Below are 26486 nucleotides of genomic sequence, written 5' to 3' on the forward strand. Positions count from 1 at the left end.
GTGACAGAGGACATGCTCAAGGCTCTGGCAGATGTATTTGTATAGCGCCTTCATAAGTTTGGTTTATGCTTGACCCACCAGTGAGGTCTGCCTGGCTCCACGCAGCCAAATGGCAGCATTTCAGCAACCACGCCCGTCCACGCGGCCCAAAGTTTCCGCTCTGCGCACCTAAGAAATTTTCTAACCACGCGTAAAAACATGGTGGGCTGACAAGAGCTCGTAGTGGTGGAGGCTACCGCCCCCTATAGTCTGGGAGAAAATTGTCTCACAGCCGGGTAAAGCCACAGAAGGCATAAACGTCTTGGCCTGATTCCGCACGTGTCATTTCATGAATATACATGCGTCAAGCATAACCCAACCTTTAGGCTTCTAGAACCCCCCAAAGTGCTTCACAACACAGTCAGTCATCCACCCACTTACGCACACAGTCACACGCTAGTGATGATGAGCTATGATGTAGCTTACAGCTGCCCTGAGGCACACTGACAGAGGCGAGGCACAGGCAAGGCGGTTTAAGAGCCAGCATCAAACCTGCTGGACAACCCAATCTACCCCCTGAGCTGCTGCTGTCCATGAGATGCAAAGTGTTTAGAAGATAAACCAACATTGGTAAGACGGGAGGGGTTTGCAGCAGGGGACATTAGGCTGGGGGATGGGTGGCTGTCTAGTCAAGTTGTTAGGTTCAGCTCGTCCACCCACCCCAAGTCCCCTGGTGGCTCAGTTTGACCCCAGAGAGTTTTCAAACCCCACATGTGTTGTTCTGCTGCAGCTGGTCCTCCATCTTCTTCCTGCTGATGTTTTACCTTAGCTAGCAGCTAGCAGCTTCATGCCCTTACTTTAAATTGTCTCTTTGGACCATCTATCATCAGTGTTGGGAGTAATGTGGTACAAAAGTAATTAATTACTGTAATGCGCTGACGTCGTTAGGTCCGTTTTAGGGGGGCTTCAGCCCCCCTAAAATAATCACAAGCCCCCCTATCATTTTGGTTTATTTATTTATTTATTTTTTCAGTTAACTTTTTTTTATTTGTTCACATCTACATGCTCAACACAATCACGAAATGTGTAGTTGGTACATGAGTTTTTTAGTCTGAAACAGAAATAATAATTAATGAATATAGAACTACACCGTCGCACACAGGAAGTATCAAGAAAGGACTTCCTCCCCTTCCCGCAGCTTTGTTGACAAGTCAGGGGGCGGGGTTAAACAGCAAAACCTAAATATCGTTGAGCAAACCCTGCTCAGCGCTCATGTAAGTCACTCAACATCACATTAGGGTAAGACAGCAACAGCAGCACACCGTTAACATTTCAAGGTTATAGTTCAGACTTCAGAGAGAGGAAAATGCTACCGCACCGACATGCTAATGCTAACTCCGCTAGCATGTTTACATGCCGCAAACCATAATGAAAAGCTTTGATGTCAAGTAAAATGGTCGTAAAACTCCCCTGAAGTGACATGCTTAATGGGTCAGCCAGTTCATTGAGTGACTTAGTGCCACCAACTTGAGCGTACAGTAATGAGTCTGCACAAACAGAACCCGCTCTGCGCTTGTGTGCAGCAGCTGCAGCCCGCTCTGTGGGCTCAACTCTGTGCGCATGCAAATCTCTCCCTTCTTTCAACAAGTAGCCTCTCCAACAGTCAATCACAGACTGTTCTGTTTTATCCAATCAAAGCATGTCCAGGAAATACTGCTTTACAGAAAAACACCCATTTAACAGCTTATTAAACTGCTTTCTGCTGCTGGTTAGCTACCAGTCACCATCCACTGCCTGCAAAATACTTTGTTGTAATTCATGTGTCATGATTAGGGTGACCATATTTGACTTCCAGAAAAGACACATTGCCTATTCCTAAAACTGTTAAATTGCACTCTTTTCAGTTAAAAAGGACTTTTAATTTCAACATATAAAGTGTTTCTTCTCTGTTTGGTTAGACATAAATGAGCCCTTGATGTGTAAAAAGAAGTGAACAGTGGAAATGTCCCAGGAAAAGAGGAGGGTTAATCAACCTAATTAAATATAATTATATAAAGTCCTCTTTATCTGAAAAAAGTGCAATTTTCCTGGCAGTATTTCCTGGACATGCTTTGATTGCATAATGGAGAGCTGTCTGATTGGCTGACGGAGAGGCTACATACATTGCTTTAAAAATTGCAAATTGAGCAACAACAGGGAGATCTGTGTAGACAGAGACGGAGTTGAGCATGCAGAGAGAGGGCTGCATATGACTGCAGAGCAGGTTGTGCTCTTGCAGGTTGATCACTGCACACTCCAGTTGGTGGCACAAAAATCACTCCACACTAAAAACCTGAATCAGAATATGGCCGAATGTGTATATTATTGACAATTTTTCTATATTATATATTTTTTCTATAATATATATATAATATATATTATAGGTACATATATGTATCTATAATATAGTAAACAGCCAGTTTTATATGTCACATATATTCAAAAGCTACATCAAAACATATATTAAAACCAATATGGTTATATGAATTCTTTCCATGTGGGTCGTCAGTTGCTTAATATTTCCTATGTTTACCTATGGGAAAGAAAGGAGATATTGTACTCGTCTAACTTTAACATAAATTTTGGCAGCTCGATGTGATGTTATGGAAAATGCCATCATCATGAGCAACCAAGCATAGGCTATATTAGGCTAACAGTTGTCCATATTCTGTCCCATTTATCCACCAATTGCTGTTTCAATTATTGTGAGTGAAAACTAAATGGTATAGTAGCATTTGTCTTGGCATTAGAAATTGAAAATGTTTTTCAATGTGTTGGCTAGATGGATATATGAAGATTTTTTTAAGAGAGTGAGTGAGGAACAGGAGACAGACCAGGTGGTTGATGCTGAGGAGATCTGCATGGTCAAGGTCAGTGATCTACAGAGAAAACAGGGGCGAGCGCATCGTTATGAGCATTTACCTGAGCACAAAGTTCCCAAGCAAAATTGAACAGTTTTCTATTTAGGGGTGAACAGGTAAGAGACCTTGAGAAAAAAAAACTATAATTATCATGTGACCTGCAACCTTATGTCAAGTTGTATCTGTATAGTTGACTTTCTGTATTATAAGTTCTACTACTTGCTGTATATTTTTATATATACTGTTATTTTGTCTTGTAATAGTTAATTACACACTCCTTTATTCCATATCATAGCAGTGTTATTCATATATTAAAACTGTCAACTGCACACTCATTTGGCAGAATAAAAGTTTGACAATTATTCATTTGTTCTTTATTGTCACATTTCAGTAACATTTATAATTAAACAAGTTGTAATTAAACAAATTATATAAATGACTACAACATTTCCCCCTGTTAAGTGCAGTAGACTGAAATGAATAGCTTTATTTGGAAATATAACATATCTAATTTTTAATGGACTTACATAAAATCATTCTTCAACATAGACCCCACTAATGAACTGATTAAGTGTTATTTTTTATAAAAAGAAGAGAGAAAATGCACAAAGGTAGGAAAGGAAAAGAAAGTGAAAAAATAATAGGTTTTGTTAGATTTTCTTCAGATTCCATTCCATTCCATTTATTTGATAAAGCACATTTAAAAACAGCATGTGAGCTGACCAAAGTGCTGTACAGGGGTAAAAACATATAGGGTTAAAAGAATAATATAAAAGAATAAAACAACTAGAGCAAAACACAAAGAACCAACCATGAGAAGTCAATAAAATCAGTAAAAGAACAGTGTAAATAAACCATTGATAAAATAGCTAGGTAGTAAAAGCAAGAGAATAAAAGTAAGTAAAAGTAAGATAATGAATTAATTGACAAAGTTTTTGCAGGGTGTGACAAAAAATGTTCAAGGTCAAGCTCCTGGGGCTAAGCCCCCCCTTTATCTCAATCCTAGTGACGTCCATGCTGTAATGCATTGCTTTTTGCTGTAATGTGGTAATGTAAGGCATTACAGGGAAAGAAAATAGTAATATTTACTCGGTACAATTGTCAGTAACGCGGTAATTACAATGCATTTTTAAACCCAGAAACAAGATGTGTTCCTTAAAAATTCAAATTGCGGGAAACCCGAAGAAAGATCCAGTATCTGCATATATGACGTCATTTATGGACTCAGCTTTGCGGGCAGAGAGGACGCCGCGGTAACGGCTCAAATACTCCTGCTGCTCCTGCACGCGGCCGCTGTAACATTCACAAAATCGCTCCACTAAAACAAAATAATTTACTTGCGATCGTTCATATCAGCGCATATTCTCTGGTATTTTGTGCTGTTCTGACGTCCTTTGCCTCAGCTGAGTTCATAATCTGTGCCCCGGTGATTTCAACTCATTACTACTGGAGCGCCGCGCATGTGAAGATCCCTTTGGCTGATAGAAAGTAGGAAGTCTAGGAAACAGTTTTTTCTGGAAGACGGAGAAAACATGCAGCATGCAGGTTAGAGAGAGAAAGGGCAGGAAATGATTCAAATAAAATCAAGAAAACAAAAGAAAGTGCTTGAAAAGAAAAATGTAGGTAGATTTATCCCCAATACACATTTTTACCAGTGAAAAGCAATAATATATAAGCATTTAATATTTATACATGTGATAGAATCAGATCACCCCAGAAGTCAGTCCCGCATCCAGGGCCGTATCAAGGCATTTGGGGACCAAGGCAAGCATAGGCTTGGAGCCCCCACCACCTCACTTCCTGCTCAGTTAATCTAAGATGGCAGCGTGCTGAGAGTACAGATTGTTGTTGTTTTTATTTAATAAACAATCATTTTAAAGCACTGTTATTATATCTGACTGTTTTAACAGCAATCCTAGCTCAGACACCACATCACCTTCCACATATATGTCATGAGCTCACTGAGCGTCACATGACCAGATTCACATTGAAGTTGTTTTGGTGAAAGTAACTTAAAGTAATGCAAAAGTAGTGTAATGCCTTACCTTTTAAAATCAGTAATATTGTAATGTAATGAATTACTTTAAAATGAGGGTAACAAGTAATACATAATGCATTACAGTTTTGAAGTAACTTGCCCAACACTGTCTATCATAACCAGACACAATCAGGCCCCCTCCTCTCTTCTTACCTCTGTCCTTGGTTCTGTTTCACATTCAGACAAAGCTTAACGATGTCCTACACCATAATAAACAAACCTTCTGCAGAGGATAAACTTGTAACAACTCTCTGTCATTAATCCAGATGGGATTAACTGTAAAAGATCGACTCTAATGATTGTCCAAAAAGATTAGGTCCATTACACTGGGCTGTTTTCTTTGCACTGCTGCAGGCTGGTCTCCAAAAACCACCCGCTCCATCACGTTGGGAAACTTTGTAAAGGCTCTGCCTTTTTCTTCCATGTAGCATCAAATCCGATCCCCTTGATGCATGGGGCGAGAAAAGTGAATTAGAGTTTGAGGCGGCGGGCTGATTGGCGCCCCCTCACCTCCTTCCTACTCCAACCGAGACCAAAGTAAAGACGCAAAGAATGAGGGGGGGGGGGGGGGATGCAGAAAGAGGATATCTGAAAAGCCGCCACGAGTTCGCTGTCACACCGCCTCCTGCGTGGATTGAGTCATGCTCTTTGTTATCTACAGGCATGAATACTGAGTGGATGTAAAGGGAAAGGAGTCAGGAGAGGAGAAGGAAAACACAGACGCTCGTCTGCATCAGCTACCAAACTAAAGGGAACATGACCTTCGGGGTTCGGTTCAGTTTCACTTCAAGTTTCAGTTTGAAATGAGATGAAACTTGGACAACTTTGATGTACTAGTTCATTTATTTAGGAAACATGCTTTCGTTAAAGGTTTGTTATCATTTAAACCAGATATTAGTGCAAACACATTTCAGTAGCCACACTTTAGAATGGGATTCATTACCATTCTGCTCTTAAATGTTAACTTTGTTTCATTGTGCAAAAACACTTGTGTGCACGCATGTATTTCACTGAAAAGCGTCTCCGTCTGCAAACACTCGTCCTCATTCATAACCCTTAGAGGAGGGACAGGTGTCCAGCACCACCACCCGCTCATGCCATATCCAAAGAATTAATTTAAAATGCTGCCTTTTTAAACATTTTATATTTGTTTATTTATTTAAAATATGATTTCCTCAGAGAAGCATCACACAGGTGTCGTGCAGACTTTTGCTTCCACAGGAGGCCTGAGCCTAAAGGAACAGTAAAGGAACATTTACTAAACTTTACAACATGTTAGGATTTTAAAGCTTGCAGTAGATTGATCCGATTCCAGAATATCGTTTTATTTCTCTGTAGCTCTGGAATACCCCGAGTCGTGTTGCAGATGTAGGTTTTAAAGATAGAGGAGACTTTTAGGGAGATGTTGGGGGTGTAGAGGGGGTCAGGGAGCTTTAACTCAGTGACAAAGCCTCATTTGCAGGTCAATGCGATGGCACACTCGCCTCTCCTCTCCATCCAGCCCGCCTTTGTTCCCCATCGCCTGCGCTGATGCCAGATGGTCATGGAAAATGCTAATTCTCCCCTCCTTGTTCAGGATGATTTTTCCTTCCACTTCTATATTTTAATTGCGATCTTTGCACACGGCTCTGTTAATTAACGCGTTTCCAGTAAAAAATGGTTTCTCCTAAATCGTGTTTCAGGTTGTTATATGGACAGAACGGGGGAAGGGGTCTCCTGGCGCCTCTCAGTCGACGGAGAAGAGAATCATTTGTTTTACCCCCCAATAACTGAACTAAACATGGATCTGCTGCATCTAACTCAAATCCAATATTTCCCTTTTTGGAAATTGAATTTAAAACTTCAAAAAAAAAAAAACTTTTGTTTGCTTTCAAACTAAATTCAAAACGAATTCACAGGAATAGCAAATGATGTGAACCCTTTGAAGCTGCGTCTGAATTTGTGATGAAGGCATGAAGAAAAACATTTTAACACATCTTTTTTGTCGTCATCAGGCAGACAAACAATAAAATTTCATTATTAATTCTTGTGCACCGTGATATTTTGTTATTTTTAATCTGTTTTAAAGAAGAAACTATTTTTATAAAGCGCCTCTAAAAATAAAAATCTCGAGGAGCTTCACAGGAACAAAAATAAATAAATATCTGAACGGTGCAAATAAAGATTATTCTGTTTTGAATTTTCTTTTTATCCAAAATGCATTTTTTTTTCTTCATGTAATTTCAGTCCAAAATAAGTTTGGTGATACTGATCTGTTTTGCAAATGAACTCCTCATTTGTTTTCATGTTTGATCTTAGTTTATTGGTGATCACTTTAAATTAAGCTGATGTGGTCAGCTGTTTATAAAACAAACTGTTACTATTGCTAGAATACACTCATCGTTATCATTATTACTTTACCTCTATTTATTTATTCTTTTTCATTGTAACCATCGGCTAACACGTGAGCTACGGTGGCCCGGTGAAACCAAATTTAGGACTAAAGCAGCAACGTCTTATGTCTGAAACAACTGAAGCTGGATGTAAGCTAAAGGTCAGACGGGGCCCATGAGGCGGTTCGCTCCACCAGCGGCTGCTGGTTGAAAGATTTTCTAATGTAGAAGACGTGTCTAACTAGGTCTGTATGTTCACTGTCATCTTCTTCCTTTATGTCCGTCAAACTTACACCAGGCCATGCCCAAGTGCTGCTCACGAGGCCGTTTCCCTGCTTCAACCAGGGACGGTTAGAAAGGGCCCAGGGCTCATTTGTTCAGTCTAAAGAGAAGCTTACCCAGTTTATTTTCAGGCCTTAACCTTTGAACTTTCCCCGAATGGCTCAAATTCAGCCGCTCTTAAATACACAAGGACGACTTTAAGATTCTGTTTACTGGGACAAGTTTTATATAGTTACACAGCTGCAGAGTCAAACAGGGGGAAGATGTCCCATGTCATCGCTGCGGGGGTCTGGAGCCCCCCGAATGTGTCCAGTCTTCCAACACAGCAGAGACTTCATTAAAGTAACACATAAACAGCTGTTGTCTTTAACATGTAAACTATTGAGAACCTAAAACTGAGCTGAATGCTCTCTCAGCCCCCCCGTGGGGCATATGGGCGTTAATTAGCTGGATATAGCCATAGATTAATTATAATTCCCCCCCCATTCGTATCAATAGAGGAGCCAGACAAAGTGTCTTTTGTTCTCTGATGCAGGACATTCTGCGGCTGACTGAATAGGTCTTGGCTATGTCTACATGGATTTGCCATATGGCAACAAAAAGGAAAGAATGGAGCCGCGGAGTGCTTTGTGTTGGAAATCAGAACAAGCTCCTCTCGCAGCTTATGGCAGCAGAAGCAAAAAAGTCATCAAAAGTCTCAATTTTCACCTCAACGCCGGTGCGGCTCAGTAGACGTGTGTCCGAAGGCTGCATGGACTTATGGGATGTTTTAGCCGTTGTACCTGCTGACACACACACACTCCCAAGGCCCCATTCAGCCTCAGCATTTGGCTTCTTTCAATTAAGGGTAAACTTGCGAGTATGACCTGCTGAATGGTTTGTTTCAAAAGACGAGCACAATTACAAAGACTGGTCGTTTTCTGGGCTCTTTTCTAGTTCTGGCAGGTGGCCTCCACGCCCGGTGTATCTGTGGTGGAGTAAACAGTGTGTGTGTGTTTGGAGGGCTTGTTGAGTGCGGGTGGACGTGGGGGTGCCTTCACCGTGGACAAAGCGGGGATCCAAAGGCAGCTGCTGCTTCTTTAGAAGGACGAAAGGGGCCTTTAAACCTATATATCCCACAGCTGCCATGAAGGCACCTTGAATCTGCTTCTACAAACACACACACACAGCCGTACTTCTGAGGTTTTGTACTTTTAACAAAACTGAGGCCACAGTAGAGAGAGCTAACTTTTTCGTTTTTGTACATTTAAGTAAAACCAGCTTTAAAAAAATAGGAGAAAAGCGAAATATTTAGAAAGTAGAAAGATATTTATTCCCACATTTTACAAGACACAATCAGGGCACTTAAAGGAACAAACACACACGAGACAAAGACATCTAGAGTTTCAAGTGTGATCACTAAAGCTACACGATTGCAAAACGTCACGTTTCAAATAAAAAGGTGAATAACAAAAACGAACAAGGCATTTAGCAAATGAAAGAGATGCATAAATAAGTTATAAGTTAGAATAAACTTAAATTATTACATTTACAGAAACAACAACCCGGAACAGAAATAAACGTCTCTATAAAGCTGTACACTTTTGGCCAGTGTAGAAGATTCTTTTAAAGAAAACTTGTAGGATTGCACAGATGTTAAAACATTTTAACACTGTCGAGTGGCTGGAAAGCAACAATGCTACATTTGTACTGGTTTTGTTCCTCCCCTCCAAACCCAAACCGCTCAGTCCTGAGTCCGGTCCTGTTCTGAGGTCCGGCTCTGAGGAGGCTCCGTCTGGAGACACCGGGACCTGTCTGGGACCCGTCCGTCCTCTGAACGCGCTCCTCTCCGCTCGGATAAATCCTCACAATGCGCAGAGAAAGTAGTGCAAAAGGGTTAAGAGAAGGGAGCACCTGAGGGACAAAAAAACTGAGTCAGTTCCCCGAAAACACGACGACCCAGCTCTGAGGAAACAGGCAGCGGCGGCAGGCGTCGCCCCTTTACGCACCGCTTATTCCCGCCACACGGTGACGCACGTACCCCTCCCCCCACCCGCCGGCTCTTACTACTACCACCCCAGCCCCCCTCCCCCGGACACGGCTCCAGTTGACGCAATCTGACTCTGCTTCAGCCGCAAACATCACTAAATAAACGCGACGTCACAGCCCGTTGTTATCAAAAGGAGACCATTTAATCCTAATTCCGTTACCTTCAGCGGATCCTCTTCCTGGGAGTTTGTTCCAGCGGAATTGGAGACTTGGAAAGGTGGCGAGTGTCACCTGAGATCATCATATCAGCAGCCCTCCTTCGTTTCACGAAAAAGTCTGGGAGAGAAAATAAAGCACGAGTTATAACGGGCTCGGGTTCACCTTCAGACAGTGGCGTTAGGAGTCAGTTACCTGTGATGTGCGTGTTGTTGTCAGCCGCGGACGTCCTCTTACGTCGGACACACGGAACCCGTCTAGGACTCCCTGAGTTAAGTTTGTCGGCTCGGTTCTCCTGGTTCGTCTCCGCCGGACCGGTGCTGCTCCCTGGCGCCGCTAAGCGCTCCATGACGTCCCCGGGGGCGTCCGTCTCCGGGACGTCGGAGTCCAAGGAGGGCCGCTGCTTCACGGGCGTTGGCGGCTCCAGGTCCCTGCCGCTCTGCTGCGCAGATCCCAGATAAAACGCAGGTGTTTTCTCCGCGGACACCTCTTCCCACTCGTAATCCCCGGCCAGAGGGGTGTTGGCCTCAAAATTAAAGTTCCATCTCTGCTGGTCCCGTTCGGCAACCTCCCGCAGCTTGGCTTTCATGTCCCGGCTCAGCTCGTCATGATCCACCGGGCCGAAGAGGTTGCGGCAGACGCCGGTGCGCCTGTGGAGGGGAAAGGTCCTGCGGGCCACCAGCCTCTCCAGCGCGCTGCTAGATAACTGTACGTGGGACATCTCTAGGCTGCAAAACAAGATTCCTGGTGTCGTGTCGGTGCGTTGTTTTTGTTGTTGTTCTGTCGCGTGCCTCCTCTCCTGCGTGGCCGACACCCTCTCCCTCACAGATCTCTTTAAATGCACCTATCGACGTGCGTGGCGGAATATATAACCTCCCAACGTGTCGTGACTCAGAGTAGGCACCTTGGCTGACTTCCTCATTGGCTGCTTTAAGTCCAACCCTCCCCCCAAATGCACAGAAAACCCCCACCCTGATTTCCCATCGACCCTGTTGGCTGTGCGCCGAGCGGAGCGCAGCGTTTTCATTTCGCGTCTCCGGTGTCAGCGCTGGGATGCGGACTTTCCCGACCCGAGGATGGTGACGCTGCGTCATACGGAGCTTGTGGGTGTTTCTGCTCGCTTTCAAACTGGAATGATGGCTCTGCAGAGATTTATGCTGAGAGAGTTGCTTTGGTTTTACGCACAAGGCAAGGCGGGTTTTAATTTGTTTAAACAACAGCAGTCAAACAGGAATTGGCTGAGTGATTTGGATTTTAAATAAAGATGCTGTTTATTAATTTAGACTAAGATTGTTTTGCAATAAAGGAATTTGGCTCCAGTCAGTACTATAGGGGGTTAGACTTAAATATAGGGTTCTCCATACTTTATATATATATATATATATATATATATATATATATATATATATATATATATATATATATATATATATATATATATATATATATATATATATATATTGCATTTTCCAGTCCCACAACGTTTTATAAGCATTCTGTTCTCATATATATATATATATATATATATATATATATATATGTGTGTGTGTGTGTGTGTGTGTGTGTGTGTGTGTGTGTGTGTGTGTGTGTGTATGTTGCATTTTCCAGTCCCACAACGTTTTATAAGCATTCTGTATGACAAGGTGTAATTGTGCATGCATTTTACCAATGCATGGTACAATAGTGACTTTGCAGAAAACCTGCAGAGTCGGGTGTTTTCAAACGTAAGGGGTCATGCTTAGGTCTTGTGGAGGTGATGGGTGTGCAGCGCTTCCTAGTGGTGCAAACCTGATCAACATTTAGTCAGAAACACCAAAATACGCGTCTGAACCACTGTTTCCTCCTCGTCCTAAATATATTCGAGATGTTTTAGATGCTTACATTTGTTTTAAAGTTTTAGTTCTAATTTAATCTAATAAAATATTCAGGAAACATGACATCTAGACTGTAAATACTGTTTCTTTCAAATTACTCCAAACAAAAGTGAGGCCCCATTTTCTGAACAACTTTTGTAGGTTTAGTCAACTAATTAGTATTTTGACTCAAAAAATTAAATTATTTTTAAACCCATTTTTGATGTTATTTTAGTAATATCAGTGAAGTCATCATGAAAGTTTTATTTAACAAAGGGGACATATACATAGGAAACACTCAATATTTAAACAGTGTTTTTTAACTAATTAATTTTAAGTATTAAACAATCGTGATTTTGAAATACTAACGTTCAAGTACTTAGAAATTCAGTACTAAATCATATACTTCATGGAACGATCTAACTGGGAACTCATATTCCCTTTGATGGTTAGATTATGTAAATTTGGATCATTTGTCTGTTTCTCTGTTCATTGAAAAAAATAATAAATGAACGCAATCGTATTATCAAAGGGACTCTGTGATCTAATAACCATGCTTTTATTTGGGTAAGCAGTAAGCTACTTGTGTTTTGTTTCATTATGATTTTCATGAGTAAATATTTCCATTAAAATTGTTAAATCAGATTTTGATTAAACATTAAAGTTGACATTTACTAATTCTGAACATGATGTAATCATTTAAATATGATTTGCTCTACTTGACTGGACTCTGTGTAAACCAGTTTCTGACACTAATGAAACAGTTTGATCTGCTGCTGAATATATAAATAATCCGTGATTTTAGACATGCATATTTTTAGAGCAATTGTTTTGGGAAACATTTCTAATATATATTACACTTTTTCATTGATAGTGCATTACTCTTCAGGACCTGGCAGTTGAGTTTATCTGTGGAACTGGGCTCTTCTGCGCCCCCTGGTGGTCAATATAATACTTACTGAAATAACTTATCACAGCGTTTTTGTGGCTTTTGTCAGAAGAGACAGTCTCGAGCTTATTTGAACTTTTTAAAATAATTGACTCAAATAAAATCTTTTGAGTCACATATTTTGCTCCCTTTTAAGGTGGTAAGTTGTTTAGTTTATTGGCAGGGGGAACTCCTGAGGCACAGTTGTCAAACAGACATTATCAGCTGTGAAAAGACAAGGAGAAAGTCTTCCCTCTCTATGTTTCAAAGGAGGGATAATTCTGCAGCTTTCATCGGAGCTGCAGCTATGATCGGTCAGCAGTTCCTATGACCCCTGACCTGGTCACCTGACATTTACCACAGAGCAATTCTTTCATCTCGTAAGTGATTATATACTTACACATAGGATGAGTACCAACTCTTTGAGATACATGGATCTCCCCAGAGGGCTGGCTGGCTGTTAAATGCACCCTAGTCAGGCTGAGGACACAGACAGAGTTGACTGATGAATGAAGAGAGACTTAAACAGTGATGGAGGTGCGCATTTGTCAAAGATCTGATAAATAACAGACATGCTAATGACAAAAAAAAATGTCAGATGTAATAAAGTCTGCCATGCCATCACAGAGTTGATGTGAGCATCAAATTTAATGATCAATGAATCAATCAAAGCTTTATTTATAGAGCGCCTTCCGCGACCCTGCCGGGAAGCCCAAGGCATGAGAAAAAAGGTAAAAACATTAAAGTAGAAAACAAATGGGTAAAACAAGAGATAAAGAGACCAAAGCAGGGAATTAAAATCAACATAAATGACGGCCTAACTCAAATACATTCAGGGAACGCCAAGCGGAGGAGGTGGGTTTTTAGGCGACTCTTAAAGGCTGGCAGAGATGGGGACAGCCTAACTGAGGGTGGCAACTGGTTCCATAGTAACGGTGCTAAGCCTGAGAAAGCCCAGTCTCCACGAGTACGACACCTAGAATGAGGGACAGTGAGCAGGCGTTGGTCAGAGGAGCGCAGAGCGCGTGATGGGGAATGTCTGTTCAGGAGTGTGGCCAGATAGGGGGGGAGCACCACCCTGGAAGAAATTGTAAAGAAAGAAGAGGAGTTTAAAGTGTGAACAATAACAGACCAGAAGCCAGTGCAGGGAGGCCAGAACCGGACTGATGTGGTCCCGTTTCCTGGTCCCAGTCAGAAACCTGGCTGCACAACCTGTAGGCGACGCAGTGATGATTGACCCAGTCCTGCATATAGAGAGTTGCAGTAATCAAGCCTAGAAATTACAAAAGCATGGGTACCCGCTCCAGGTGGGCTGTCGACAGCATAGGCGTGATTTTTGCGAGGCGTCTCAGGTGAAAGAAACTGGACCGGATCACAGAGTTGATGTGAGCATCAAATTTAAGTCCAGCGTCAATTTTCACCCACAAACTGGTGACGACTGGTTTTGAGTAGGGAGAAAGAGGGCCAAGATCAACATAACGACCCACAGCCCTGCTGTTGGGGTGAAAAACAATGAGCTCTGTCTTTCCCTCATTCAGATACAGATAGTTGGCTATTAGCCAAGACTTCACCTCATTAAGACGGGACACAAAGGCCTGGCTAGAGAGACCTTTCCCTTGACACAATGGAGAGTAAATCTGGCAATCGTCAGCATAGAGATGGAACGCTAGGCCATGTTTACGAAAGATTGACCCCAGAGGAAGCAAATAAATGGCAAACAAAAGAGGACCAAGGATCGATCCCTGTGGGACCCCCCAGCCCCTCCCAAAAAGAAAAAAACATCACCTAGTTTAACACAGAATGTCCTCTTGTGGAGATATGATCTAAACCAATCCAGAGCAGACCCTTTGATCCCAACCCATCATTCCAAGCAATCAAGTAGAATCGCGTGGTCAACCGTGTCAAAAGCTGCCGTCAGATCCAAGCCCCCACAATGCGGCTCTAAAATTGAGTCAAACCCGGAAGTACCAAAAATTGCAGTTCCACCCACATCCTCTGGGGGCTGGTGTCAGAAGTGAGCAAATCCTCATTGACTCCCATGTTAAAAATACCAATTTCACAGCAGAAATAAACATGTTTACAGCCTGGAACCAAAACATGTTTTTGTTTAAATGATCTAGTTTACTCTCATGACAACTCTGAGGGGGGTAAATTTTTTTCTCACTCTTCTGTTTAAGTGTATTAAAAGCCTAAAATTCTGTATAATTAATGAGCATCCGACCCACGTGACCACAGAGCTAGCTCCGTGGAAAGGCCTCAGTAGAGCCTCGGTCTGGCTTGGAAACTGCTCCGGGATTTTGAGTCTCTGTGTGTGTGTATTCTTTTTTGGATATTTTTTGTGCAATTGTTGGACAAAATGACTTGCTGTGGCATTAATTGCACTAATAGAGCATCCAAGGAGTCTCCACTTCATTTTTTTCGGTAAGTAAAATTATATTTATGTATTTTAGGTCACTGCCGAGCTGAGCTTAGATGTTAACATGTACTGTTTAACCATGAAATTTAAATGTAATAGGGTAAAACCCAGTGCATTTAACATAATGCTGCACTTTAGAAAATGGGTTGAAATATAACATGTTGGTGGAGCTGGGTTCCGACTATCGGCTTGTGGAGCTCTCGGGAGACCGATGTTTTCCACCCATTTCTCCCCTGGCTTCGCGGCTTCTGTTTGCTGCGCGGAATGCCGGCTGGGTCTCCCCGCAGCTCGGCGCATCTCTGTCTGATCGCGGCTCCTGTCTGCTGCGCGGGCTGCCGGCTTGTGGAGCTCTGGGATGGAAACCTTTCCACCCGGTTCTCCCCTTCGGCAGCTTTGCACATCTCAGATTGCAGTGGCACTTGTCTGCTGTGCGGCTGCCGGCTTGTGGAGCTCTCGGAGACCTCTGTGTTCCACCCGGTTTTACCCAGCGGTCAGCCCGGTGTCCGCCTTAGCTTTGGGTTAGCCAGGGTTAGCTTCAGGTTAGCTTGTAGCTAGTTCGACCGGGTGTCGTCAGTTGATCCCAGCCTTACAGCCCCACCCTCAGCTCCACCTCTCTTCCCTTTTGTGGAATTGTCTGGTCTTGACGGAACCTGTGACACGGTCAAAATGGCGGTGGTGGCCACCTCCCATATGGCCTCAAAAACGTGATATTGGAGCCTATGGAAAGGAGGTGTCCAGTATATTTATGTCGATGGTCAGATCTAACAACAGAAGCACCAAAGATGTACCCTGACCTAGTGATAGATAGATATCATTTAAGACCCTCAGTAGAGCTGACTCTGTACTATGGCCTGACCTGAACCCTGACTGGAAAACCTCAAACAGATCAGAGTCAGCTAAATGTGAGACCAGCTGCTGATAAACGACTTTCTCAAGCAGTTTCGATGTAAAAGGCAGGGTAGAGATAGGCCTGTAATTTTCTATCACAGAGACATCAGCACCAGGTTTCTTCAGGGTCGGCCAAACAATTGCTGCTTTCAAAGCAATGTTTCATGCACTATTTCCTGCTTTAAGAGGTTCGCAACCTGCAGCTCTGGAGCCACACATGGCCCTTCAGTCCCTCTGCAGTGGCTCCTTGTAACTTTGGCCAAAGAGAACACAAAGCAGACTAACACAATGGAACTTTGTGCAGCTTCCCTGTTGAAATCTGCAATAAATACGTGATATTTCTGGAAGGAAATGACACGGTAATGGTAAACTGAGCTGCTTGGTGTAGATATTTTTGGGGCAGATAGAAGTAGACATACTCATCACTTAGTTTGAGAAATCAGCTTTACTGTAAAATAGTTTTTTACAGCAATTGTTCTACCAGAAAATAAAAAAATTTCACATTTTGAAACAAACTGAGGTGAAATCAAACAGAAGTTTTGCATATACTGAAAATTACTTGTTTTGAAGTAACAAAGTTATTGTTAAGGAAATGAAAAAAAGCTGATTTTGTATGGCTCTAAATAAATTCTGTTTCCCAGCAGAGATAGTTATGTTTCTGTAAGGTTTCAGATCTTAGCGGCGCTAAATACCTGATCATCTTTTTGTTTGAGTTCGTTAGAGGAACATGTTGCACCTGCCTCTTTTAACACCAGACTTTTAAGCAAGGAAGTCATTTTGATTGCAAAAGCGGGGGACACAAATGGCTTGAGTTGTGGTGGGGAGGGTCAAAGACCCAAATGTTACGCTTACCTTTACAATGTTTGTCCAGTGGACCTCATTTACATGAGGTGCTAACACATTTCAGTAGGAATAAGTAGACACCATAAATTGACCCAAACTGCCTTGTGAAAAAGTGGGGAGGGGGCTTGTCCCTCGCTGATTTAATCACCCTGATTTAAATGTAATAATTTCTTTGTGATAATCAAATTAAAGCTCTCCAGTGGATTAATGAGACATGTTGCTAACATTACTGACAAAGAAACACAGACATGGGTCTCCATTTGCACACTTTTCAGGACAATAAGAGATTTTAAAAGAAACAAAGAGCTATGTATTTAGTCATTATATCAACCTAATCATTAAGGTTTCCTTTAATGTTTTCTTCGTTTAGGACATGCTGTTGTTTTGTGTTTTGCTGGTTTTAGTCTCATGACTATAGGGCATTTCCCACACACTCCTACCCATCCCCATCCACACACAGTCCACTCACTACAACAAACACATCCCTTTGATGTTTCACGTGTACCTCAGGCTAAAGGGCTGCTGGGCTTCTTACAAAGTCACATAAAAGGTTGTTTGTTTCCCAGGAGAGACGTGTGAGGCTGCCATTTTTGTGTGCAGCCTGTAATCTTGGAGTTGGCACATGGCATGTCCAGGCTGCATGTCCCCAGGTCGTGTGTCTGTCGCTGGGTGGTGACACAAACGAGTGATTTTTACAATTCAAGCTCAATCTAACCTGTTTTGGTCATTTCAGTTACACCAAACTGATTTTAAGCAGTTAGGATTAAATCAATATGAACTCTTTATGTTCACTAAACCTTGAACACAATCAAAGGCTGGAACGGCATTATCTACTGTTTGCACAAATCGTTTCCACTCAAGGTAAGGCTTTAGAGCTGTCCACTTTTATCCCACAGCTGAACTTCCACTGAACTCATCCTTTTCTTTGTTTTATTATTTTCTTTTATCCTTGCATTTGAATCACAACACAGTGCCGAAAGGGCTAAATAAAGCAAAATGTGCATTGAAGGGAAAATTAGTCAATATCTTCCAAACAGGAGCATCCCTTTTCTTGTTGAATTTCAACTGTTTTGCAGGCAGAAAACATTAGACACTGACTAAAGGCAAAATCCTAATGCCACAAGACATTAATTTACCTTTCTGAAAACAAAATGTATTTTTTTTTTGTTTATGATCCACAGGAGCTGATAAGAGATTGAGCCCAGTGAGACCTGTATGCTGCTGAGAATAGTATCTAACATTTTGAGACTGTTGACCATCGCCTGCTACTGGCTGAGGGACTGGGTAAATGGCCTGTGTTTGACATAGCGCCTTGTAGAGTCCTGGGACCCCCCAAGGCACTTTACAACACAATCAGTCATTCACCTGTTCACACAGGGTAGGCCTATCAGGAACTGCTCTGGAGTGGTTCTCCTCTAGCCTAGTGAACTAGACCAAATTCTTGCTTTGCAAAGAATGGTCTAGGCACGCTCCATTGGAACCTCTGCAGCTTCTACCAGGACTCTAGCCAATCACAGCTCTCTAGAGGGGTTTCAAACACACAAAGAGCTGTGATTGGTCCATAATGATAGTGCTCTATCTGCTTAGTGAACAAATCACAGAGCTTTATCCGCTTTGTGGGCCAATCAGGGCACTCTATATGCCTGTTGGGTGGGATGATGCAAGAGTGAAACAAGAGTATGTCACATTCATTGTCCAGTGGAATGCAGAGATCATTTGAAAGACAACGGTAGAACCCGCCCCACAACCGAGAGCTGTCAATGGAGCGTGGCCAGACTAAATAATACATTTATTTAGTCTGGCTTGCCAGGCTAGTTCTCCTCTTATCCGTCCGAGCATTCCTTATTTGTGGCCGTCTCCAAGTTTCAGTCCTCGTCCACTTCCCTCACTCATGGTGTCCCGCAAGGTTCTGAGCTGGGGCCTCTACTTTTCCTCCTCTATCTGTTTCCTCTCTAGCGCATTCCAAGCTCATTTAAAGGAATTTCACATCATCTTCATGAGATGTCTAAGCTGCAGCTGTTACGCATCTGCCTAGACCAGACCTGGGCATTTTATGCCCGCGGGCCACATCCGGCCCTTTGGTTGACTTTGACCGGCCCGCGTAAGGTTAATTGGAAATTACAAAATAAATGTATTTTCTCATTTTACCTCATGCATGGGCTAAGGCTGCATTGCTTTTATTTTGAAGTTGTTTTTTACGTGCACAATGACGCAATACGTATAGCCACAAGTGCCCGCGGTTGACATGGTGATTGTAGCCCGAGAAATGTCCGCTCATGCAAAAAAAAAGAAAGATGCCGAATGCAGGATTTTCAACAAAAATTGGACTGCTAAGTATTTTTTTTACTGAAGTCGGAGGTAAAGCCGTGTGTTTGGTTTGCGGGGAGGAGATTGCCGTGTTTAAGGACTACAATTTGAGTCGGCATTACGACAAGAAACACTCGGAAAAATACAAGAACTCATCTGATGCTGAGAGGGCACGGACATCCGAAGCTTTGCTAGCAAAGTTGCAAAAGCAGCAAGGCTGTTTTACTAAGCTTCACACATCCAGGGATGCAGCAACCAGGACCAGCTTTGTGATATCCCACAAAATAGCTAGAAACAGCAAGCAAGCAAAATAGGTGTTTTTGCATTGTATTATACACCAACATGTGTTGTGCAAGTCAGTGCTAAAAATCAACCATGTTACTGATGTTGTTACTAAAATAATAAACTTCATCAGGGCGCGGGCCATGAATCACAGACAGTTTGTGGCTCTTTTGGAGGACTCCACACAGCTGTCAGATGGCTCAGCCTGGGGAAAGTGCTAAAGAGGGTTTGGGACTCGAAAGCAGAGATTCAGGATCTCTGCTGGATTTCTACTCTTCTCTTAAGGAGGACTTTCCAAACCTGAGGAGACATGCTCAGAAGATGTTGGTTCTCTTCAGCTCTACCTACATTTGTGAACAAACATTTTCAATGATGAAGTTTACAAAATCCAAGTAAAGATCCTCTCTCACTGATGATCATTTGTCAGCTGTGCTTCGCATCTCCACCTCAGACATTCAACCTGACTTTGATGCACTCGTTAAAGCCCAGCAGAGACTAGATTTCTCTCATTGAATAAGAAAAAAATTGCTTAAAAACACAAAATAAGGTGTTTGGACCACAAATGTAGGCAACTAGCAGTGAACTGGGACACTTTTTTTTAAACCTCTTTCTCAAGATCACAGTTCAGTGATTTTATTTTACAGACAATACTGTGTGTCTGTAGAATGCTAAGAACCTCTTTCCAACAATATTTGAAACTCAGAATGTGTTTTGGAGTGAATGTGACTGAAACTGTTAACTAATATAAGTCACAAATGTTTAACAAAAACCAAATGTGCACACTTTGTTTACCATTGCCTTGGGAAATTTGAATAAATCACATTTTTGTAAGACAACCTCACTTTTTCCGTTTTGCTCATTCATAACATTTAGTCTACTCTTACCAGCTTGAAAAAACGATGGTATTTACTGCTTTTTATAAAGAAATACCATTAATATTATGCATAATTGACTTCAGCCTTTTGGCCTGGCCCTCCACAATATTTTCTATTTCTCATGTGGCCCCATGGAAAAAATAATTGCCCACCCCTGGCCTAGACTCTATCAAAACCTGGTTGGCTGGGAACTTTCTACAGCTGAATGAAGATGGATGGTAAATGGGCTGTATTTGATATAGCGCCTTCTAGAGTCTTGGAACCCCCTAAGGCACTTTACAACCAGTGTTGGGAACGTTACTTTAAAAAAGTAATTAGTTATAGTTACTGATTACTTTGTCAAAAAAGTAACTCAGTTACTAACTGAGTTACAAGATCATAAAAGTAACTAATTACCAACAAAAGTAACTACTTAGTTACTTTTTTCATTAAAGAATGCAAGAATTACTACAATAGTAAAATATAAATGACTAATGACTGAACATAATAAAATGTATGTCCAAATGTTTTATATAAACCTGAATAATTTAAACAAATAAGCACTTAACAGGAGGAACTACTAACAGGAGCATTACACTAATCTAGACTATTAAAAGGTCACTGTGTGATATTTAACAAAAACCCAATCAGCTAAAATTTAAAATTGCAAAAAGAAACACCTGTAAAGGTTCCCGAGCCTTTAAATGGTCTCTCAGTCTAGTTAAATTACAGAAATAAATGTAATTTTGCACAGCATTCTAATTTTTCCAGCTTCACATAATTGTGTGTTTTAGCAGCATTTCTGTTGCTGCTAATCTAGTAACGGTTAAATAAATAAATAAAATCCTTTAAAATGACACTAGAAGAGGCACAAGCCTGATGGAGGACTCACATTTACTAACGTGGGTCAGACCCAACCACAGAAGAGCTGAAGCTGGGTGGTAAACACACACAGGTAGTTCTAATAACACCTGAGCTCCATGACGTCTGAGACTGATGCATCAGTGTTACAGCGGGACTAAAGACATGATCAGAAACAGGTTACAGCTGGATGATCTAGGAAGACAGAAGATCAGGACGTCTGAGCGGTGAACAGGTGAGCGGACCTTCGGGACGTCCCGCTGTCACGCTAAGAAGGGCCCGGCTGCAGACCCTGCAGCAAAAAGTCTGCGGGGGGTCTGCAGCCGTAGATATTCATCACGTCTTCCTCGTTCTTCACGGGCCGTGACGCACTTGGATGAAAACATCTGCCTCTTTAGCTCCTGATCAGCTGAGGATGACAGCTTCAACACACCACGCTGCTTAATGCACGCATTTTCTTATCAGTAACAGAAACGACGTTTTGATAAAAGAAGACGAAATTAATTAGTTTGCTCGTTACAGAAAGAAATATTTTTTATTAACGCGGTTATTTTAAACGGAGTTATTCCCGTTGGGTCTACAGCAGCAGCGACTGAGACCGTGAGGGTCTCCGCCCACCCGGCCAATCATCATCGTGTTTGTAAGTGTGTTACCGACACCTCTCTCCCTGGCTGCAGCTGAAGTGTGGCGGTCAGAAAGCCTCACACTGCTGCTCAACGTTCGACAAGCACATAGTAACGCACAACGTTCCGTCCCCAGTAACGGTAACGGCGTTGCAACGGCGGGAAAAGTAATTAATTAGATTATTCCGTTACCTATAAAAGAACGCCGTTAGAAACGCCGTTATACTTAAACGGCGTTACTCCCAACACTGTTTACAACACAATCAATCATTCACCCATTCACACACACATTCACACCCTGGTAGGGTTGACCTACGATGTAGCCACAGCTGCCCTGTCTAGCTGCTGTGCTTCGTGTGAGCTTCTCATGAGCGACAGTCCGAAGTAGAGGAGAAAAGTCTGTCCCGCCTTATTGAGAGTCTCCCATTTCTAAGTAATTCCTTGCCTCCCGATTCCAGTTTAACATTTGTATAAACTGTGGATAAAGCAGGAGGTGGGATTTAAACGCAGGTTCGGAGAGTGTGGCGCACGCTCACGTCAAACCAGCAACAAAAAATGAAAGGGCAGGGGGAGCACAGATGAACAATAACTGTGTTAAAAAAGACGGTGAACAAAGAGATGACCAGAGAAAATATCTTATTTTGAAATATCTGAGGTTAAGTAACATTTCAGGAGTGATTAAGAAGACGGAGGTGTTCCTGTTTACCAACCAAACGCCCCTTTTAGCGGCTGGCCAGATGATATTGGACTCTGGACCTCTCTCCCCTTGAGCCTGAGATCAGTGGACTCAGTGGTCTCCTTTAAAAAGTAGCTGAAGACTCATCTGTTCAGGCTGGCTTTAACGTGACTTTTGTCACCACCCTCTCCTTATTTTGCTCTTTCTATCTATTCAACCTTTCCACGATTACCTCTTCCCTGTTCATTTTCTCTCTCCCTTTGCTCACATTTTTTTAATCACAATTTTAACTTTACCAAGTTTTTACGATTTTTTTAAATACATTTTTAATGTTCTTGTTCTTGTTACATAAAAGATCCTTTCTTCTTCCTCTTATTATTATTATTCATGTCATTATTGTTGGCCATTTTATACACACAGTGAAGAACACGTGAGCTGCTACTTTCAGGTTTGTGCAAGACCTGGCAGCATCAGTTACTTATGAAAATGGACCACACACACACACACACACACACACACACACACACACACACACACACACACACACACACACACACACACACACACACACACACACACACACACACACACACACACACACACACCAGAGCGAACTTAGGGGTTGAATGAGGTTAAACTCTCAGAAAAAGCTTGTTTACAAAACAAAGTACAAGTTCTAATAAACCAGACATGCTCTTCAAATGAAAACTGGATTTATAAATATATTTAAAGACTGATTTAACAGAAAAATAACAAAAAATGTTGTTTCTTCTATCTCCAGCCTTGGGTCACAGACTCTAGTTAAACAATTGAGAGATAACACTTGTTACTTTGGTCAAGTGCTGATGTCTGAGGAAATTCCAAGATGAAAGTCTGAAAAAAATCTCACGAATTTCAATTTTCTTTACAGACAGATGCTGCTAACGGGTCCTGGAGCTGTTGGTGAAGATCAGAGGGTCTGCTTGTAAGATTTTTCACATGAATCTGTCTTACTAAATCACTTTGCTTGATAAATACATTTATTATTTCATTTGTTTAGATTATAATAGGAAGAAAGAAAGAAAGAAAGAAAGAAAGAAAGAAAGAAAGAAAGAAGGAAAGAAAGAAAGAAGGAAAGAAAGAAAGAAGGAAAGAAAGAAAGAAAGAAAGAAAGAAAGAAAGAAAGAAAGAAAGAAAGAAAGAAGGAAAAAAAGAAAGAAAGAAAGAAAGAAACAAACAAACAAACAAAGAAAAGACAAGCGCCTCTCAAGATAAAATTCATGAGGCGCTTCACAAGAACAAAAATTAAAAGATTTAAGGAAAAAAATTGTGATTAAAAATGTGAAGATGAATAAGAAAGAGGGAAATCAGTGGATCCCAGGAAGGGCATAATTGGTAAAAAGAGCAGAATAAGGAGAGGGTGGTGATGATAAGCCTAGTTATTGATGTACCATTACAGCTATTTTGTAGCTTATTCTATATTATTGTTATTGTTATCTTTAATGCTGAGCTTTTGGCTTTTAACCCTTTAGTCAACCATTAGCTCGAGCATTTTTGTGAGTCCCTTTATGTTTGGCTTAAACTGAACATGACTGAAAACAATTAGGCTAATAAACATGAAACATATATTCTTATTCCATGAATTTTAAGCATTACTATTGCTGTAATAATGCTAATGCTAATAATAATGATAATAATAATAATAATAATAATAATAATAATAATAATAATAATAATAATAATAATAATAATAATAATAATAATTAGCCTAATAATAATTATTACCAGGGTAATAATAACAATAATAACAATTAGTGAATTATTTTTATTATTGTTATTGTTATTATTATAGAGTTAAGGAGGCGGATGTGACGTCATTTAAACGGCATCCCTAATCCAACAAAATCGTTTTACGACTTGAGGCATAACCTTAACAAGTCAAAGGTTAAACGTTTGCTTGTATTACGGTAGGTGTTAGTGAGGAAAATCTTTTTTTTTATTATAAATAAAAAAATAATCTGAACCCAACACCACGCCAGCCTGTCACGTGACCCAAATTACAGCATTGAACAGAAAAAAAACTTCCGAGTGAAATAGTTAGATTTCAAAATAAAAGCATGTTGGCCAACGCTAATAAGGGTATGATTTATTTTTTAAGAAGCATACCGGAAACGTTATACTTTACCGAGCAAACCGTGTCCACGTGATTGTGTGTGTAGACCAAAGCCATCATGAAGTGGCAGTCTGCTTGCGCGGTGCAGTCAGGCTAAAAACAACTTTCTCGCCGGGAGTAAAGCGGATTTTTAGCCTTTGTGTTGATGTAGCGAGCGTTTACAGCTCCAGAGCTCATTCGGACTGCAGCCTGTAATCCCATAGTTTCAGCTGGTGAGTGGCGTTAGCTAGATTTCTGAAGAAAACTAAAGGTTAGCTAACATAAGTCTTGAAGACGCTGTTAATACTTTGATATAAGTAGGCGGCGTTATCTACGGGTTTAGGTGCGCGCCTGCCTGCCTTGTTCGGCCTGCTAAAACAACAAGAGGACGTGATTTTCAGGTCACACTCTTCTCCATGTTGTTATCGCCTTGGTAACGTTGATTTCCTCCCAATATCCCAGGATGCTGACAGTCGTCGGGGTGGGGCTGACGCGGGTGACTGACGACAGGAGGAGCAGGACTCGAGAGGAGGATTAAGTCAAACCGCCTTTTATTTGGGCTCGGTACAGCCATGACCAAGCCCGAGTCGAAGAGAAGCAGCGTGGCCGCCTTCAGCGCCCCCGGCAAGAGCGCCACCACCGAGCAGGTCAACAACGGCTCCGTGGACTCGGGCTGTCCGGATCAGAGCTCCTCCTCAGCGGGCAGAGCCAAGATGGTGAAGCAGAGCTCCAAGGAGAGCCTGCACCGGAGGAACACGGAGACCGAGGTGTTTGATGACGGGACGAACACCTTCTTCTGGTGAGTGCCAGGGAGCACCTGCAGAGTTTGTTGTGTCAAGGTTAAGTGAAAGTGACTTCCACCTGTACAAACCAAATCTCCTGGGACATGTTCTGTTCCAAAACTCAAGTGTCAGGTCAGACTGGAATGTCATCTGCACAAATAAAACCTCTTTATGGTATTCTCTCAACATTTGCTCAGGTGGTATGAATCACATAGTTGTCACGATCTATCCGACAATGAATAAGTGTTCTGATTCTGGGCTAGGTTAGGTATTTGCACTTGTTCTGGAAATGTGACATTCCCGTCTGCAGCTTTAGTGGATTCCTGACTGCCTTGGCCTTTCAACCAGTTCCTCCTGGAACATTAACGTAAGCGCTGGTGGGTGTGCTTCATCTTAGCTCTGTGTGGAGGACTCTACTAAGCCAGGACCCCAAACACAACTACACGCATACACACATTACTGTGATCATTTACAAACTTTATACAGAGTTTTTAATGTAACGTAGGAGGTGTTGTTGGCAGGGCTGCACAAAGTATCATCATCATGATATCAGCATGCCCAATAGTCATATTTCAGAGAACAGAAAAAATTGCAATAAATTGTCAGCTCAAATGTTTGCTACATATAATGCATTTTTTCAATCAAACTGAAGCGTGAAGTTGACAAATCAATTCCCTTCATCCATTTGGCCAGTCGAGTGGGTTTTTCTAGGTCAGATCATGATGCCCGCCCTCTAGGTGGACGGCACTTAATTTGGATGGCTAGCAAACATCTGAGTTGGCTTAAGCCAGGCGTACACTGTGCGACTTTTTCACTCGCAGCGTTCAGCTTCAGCTCAAACTACGACTTCCTCGCAGGACAGATCTCACGAGTCATGCGCTCACACTGCATGACCCAGTTCTCGCATGCGACCTGACTGCTCACACTGTACGTCTGGTAGCAACACGTCGGCCCTAAAAATATGCTAAAAATAGCAGTTTTTACTCAACACGTCAGACTTTTTTGTCTTGTTTTGCCTGTTGTCCTTCGGGAGTGCTGCAGGACACACAGGGATTTATGGGGGTTGGATGAGGAAAACGAAATAAAGAAAGTAAATCTGTGTTTTGTGATCAGTTTAATTTGACATGAACACGACAAACACGCTTTCTTGACAATCTTTGTGAGTGAAAAAACGTGTAGAAACAAAAACGAACAGCGTGTGTTATTAGGGAAATAGTGAGCGGCATTGATGCAGGATTGCGCATGCGCCATGAGCGGTTCTGATACTTTTTGGGTCGCAGCTGCTCG

The 26486-nt window shown here is 41.9% G+C and overlaps 2 protein-coding genes across 2 annotated transcripts in view; one reads left to right on the forward strand and one right to left on the reverse strand.

Annotated features, from left to right (window-relative positions):
* Positions 1 to 8860: 8860 nt before the first annotated feature.
* On the reverse strand, positions 8861 to 10681 carry LOC107388400 (cyclin-dependent kinase inhibitor 1C). The gene is made up of 3 exons (XM_015963908.3): positions 9951 to 10681; positions 9761 to 9875; positions 8861 to 9464 (listed from the first exon to the last, which is right to left on the reverse strand). The coding sequence occupies exons 1-2, from the start codon at positions 10474 to 10476 to the stop codon at positions 9763 to 9765; spliced, it is 639 nt and encodes a 212-aa protein (XP_015819394.1). The 5' UTR covers positions 10477 to 10681; the 3' UTR covers positions 8861 to 9464; positions 9761 to 9762.
* Positions 10682 to 24491: 13810 nt separating this feature from the next.
* ptdss2 (phosphatidylserine synthase 2) overlaps positions 24492 to 26486 on the forward strand; it is a 37838-nt gene continuing 35843 nt past the window's right edge. Inside the window, exons 1-2 of the mRNA XM_015963909.3 lie at positions 24492 to 24650; positions 24880 to 25216. Of these exons, the coding sequence (XP_015819395.1) occupies positions 24990 to 25216 (227 nt within the window). The 5' untranslated portion in view covers positions 24492 to 24650; positions 24880 to 24989. The remainder of the gene's footprint in view (positions 24651 to 24879; positions 25217 to 26486) is intronic.

Source organism: Nothobranchius furzeri, chromosome 4 (assembly GCF_043380555.1).
Source record: "Nothobranchius furzeri strain GRZ-AD chromosome 4, NfurGRZ-RIMD1, whole genome shotgun sequence".
In the NCBI taxonomy this organism is placed as follows: Eukaryota; Metazoa; Chordata; class Actinopteri; order Cyprinodontiformes; family Nothobranchiidae; genus Nothobranchius; species Nothobranchius furzeri.

Coding starts and splice junctions, on each gene's coding strand:
- LOC107388400 (XM_015963908.3), bottom strand. CDS start 10,476: ATGTCCCACGTACAGTTATCTAGCAGCGCGCTGGAGAGGCTGGTGGCC. Junction 9,876..9,950: donor CAACAACACGCACATCACAG/GTAACTGACTCC, acceptor TTTCTCTCCCAG/ACTTTTTCGTGAAACGAAGG.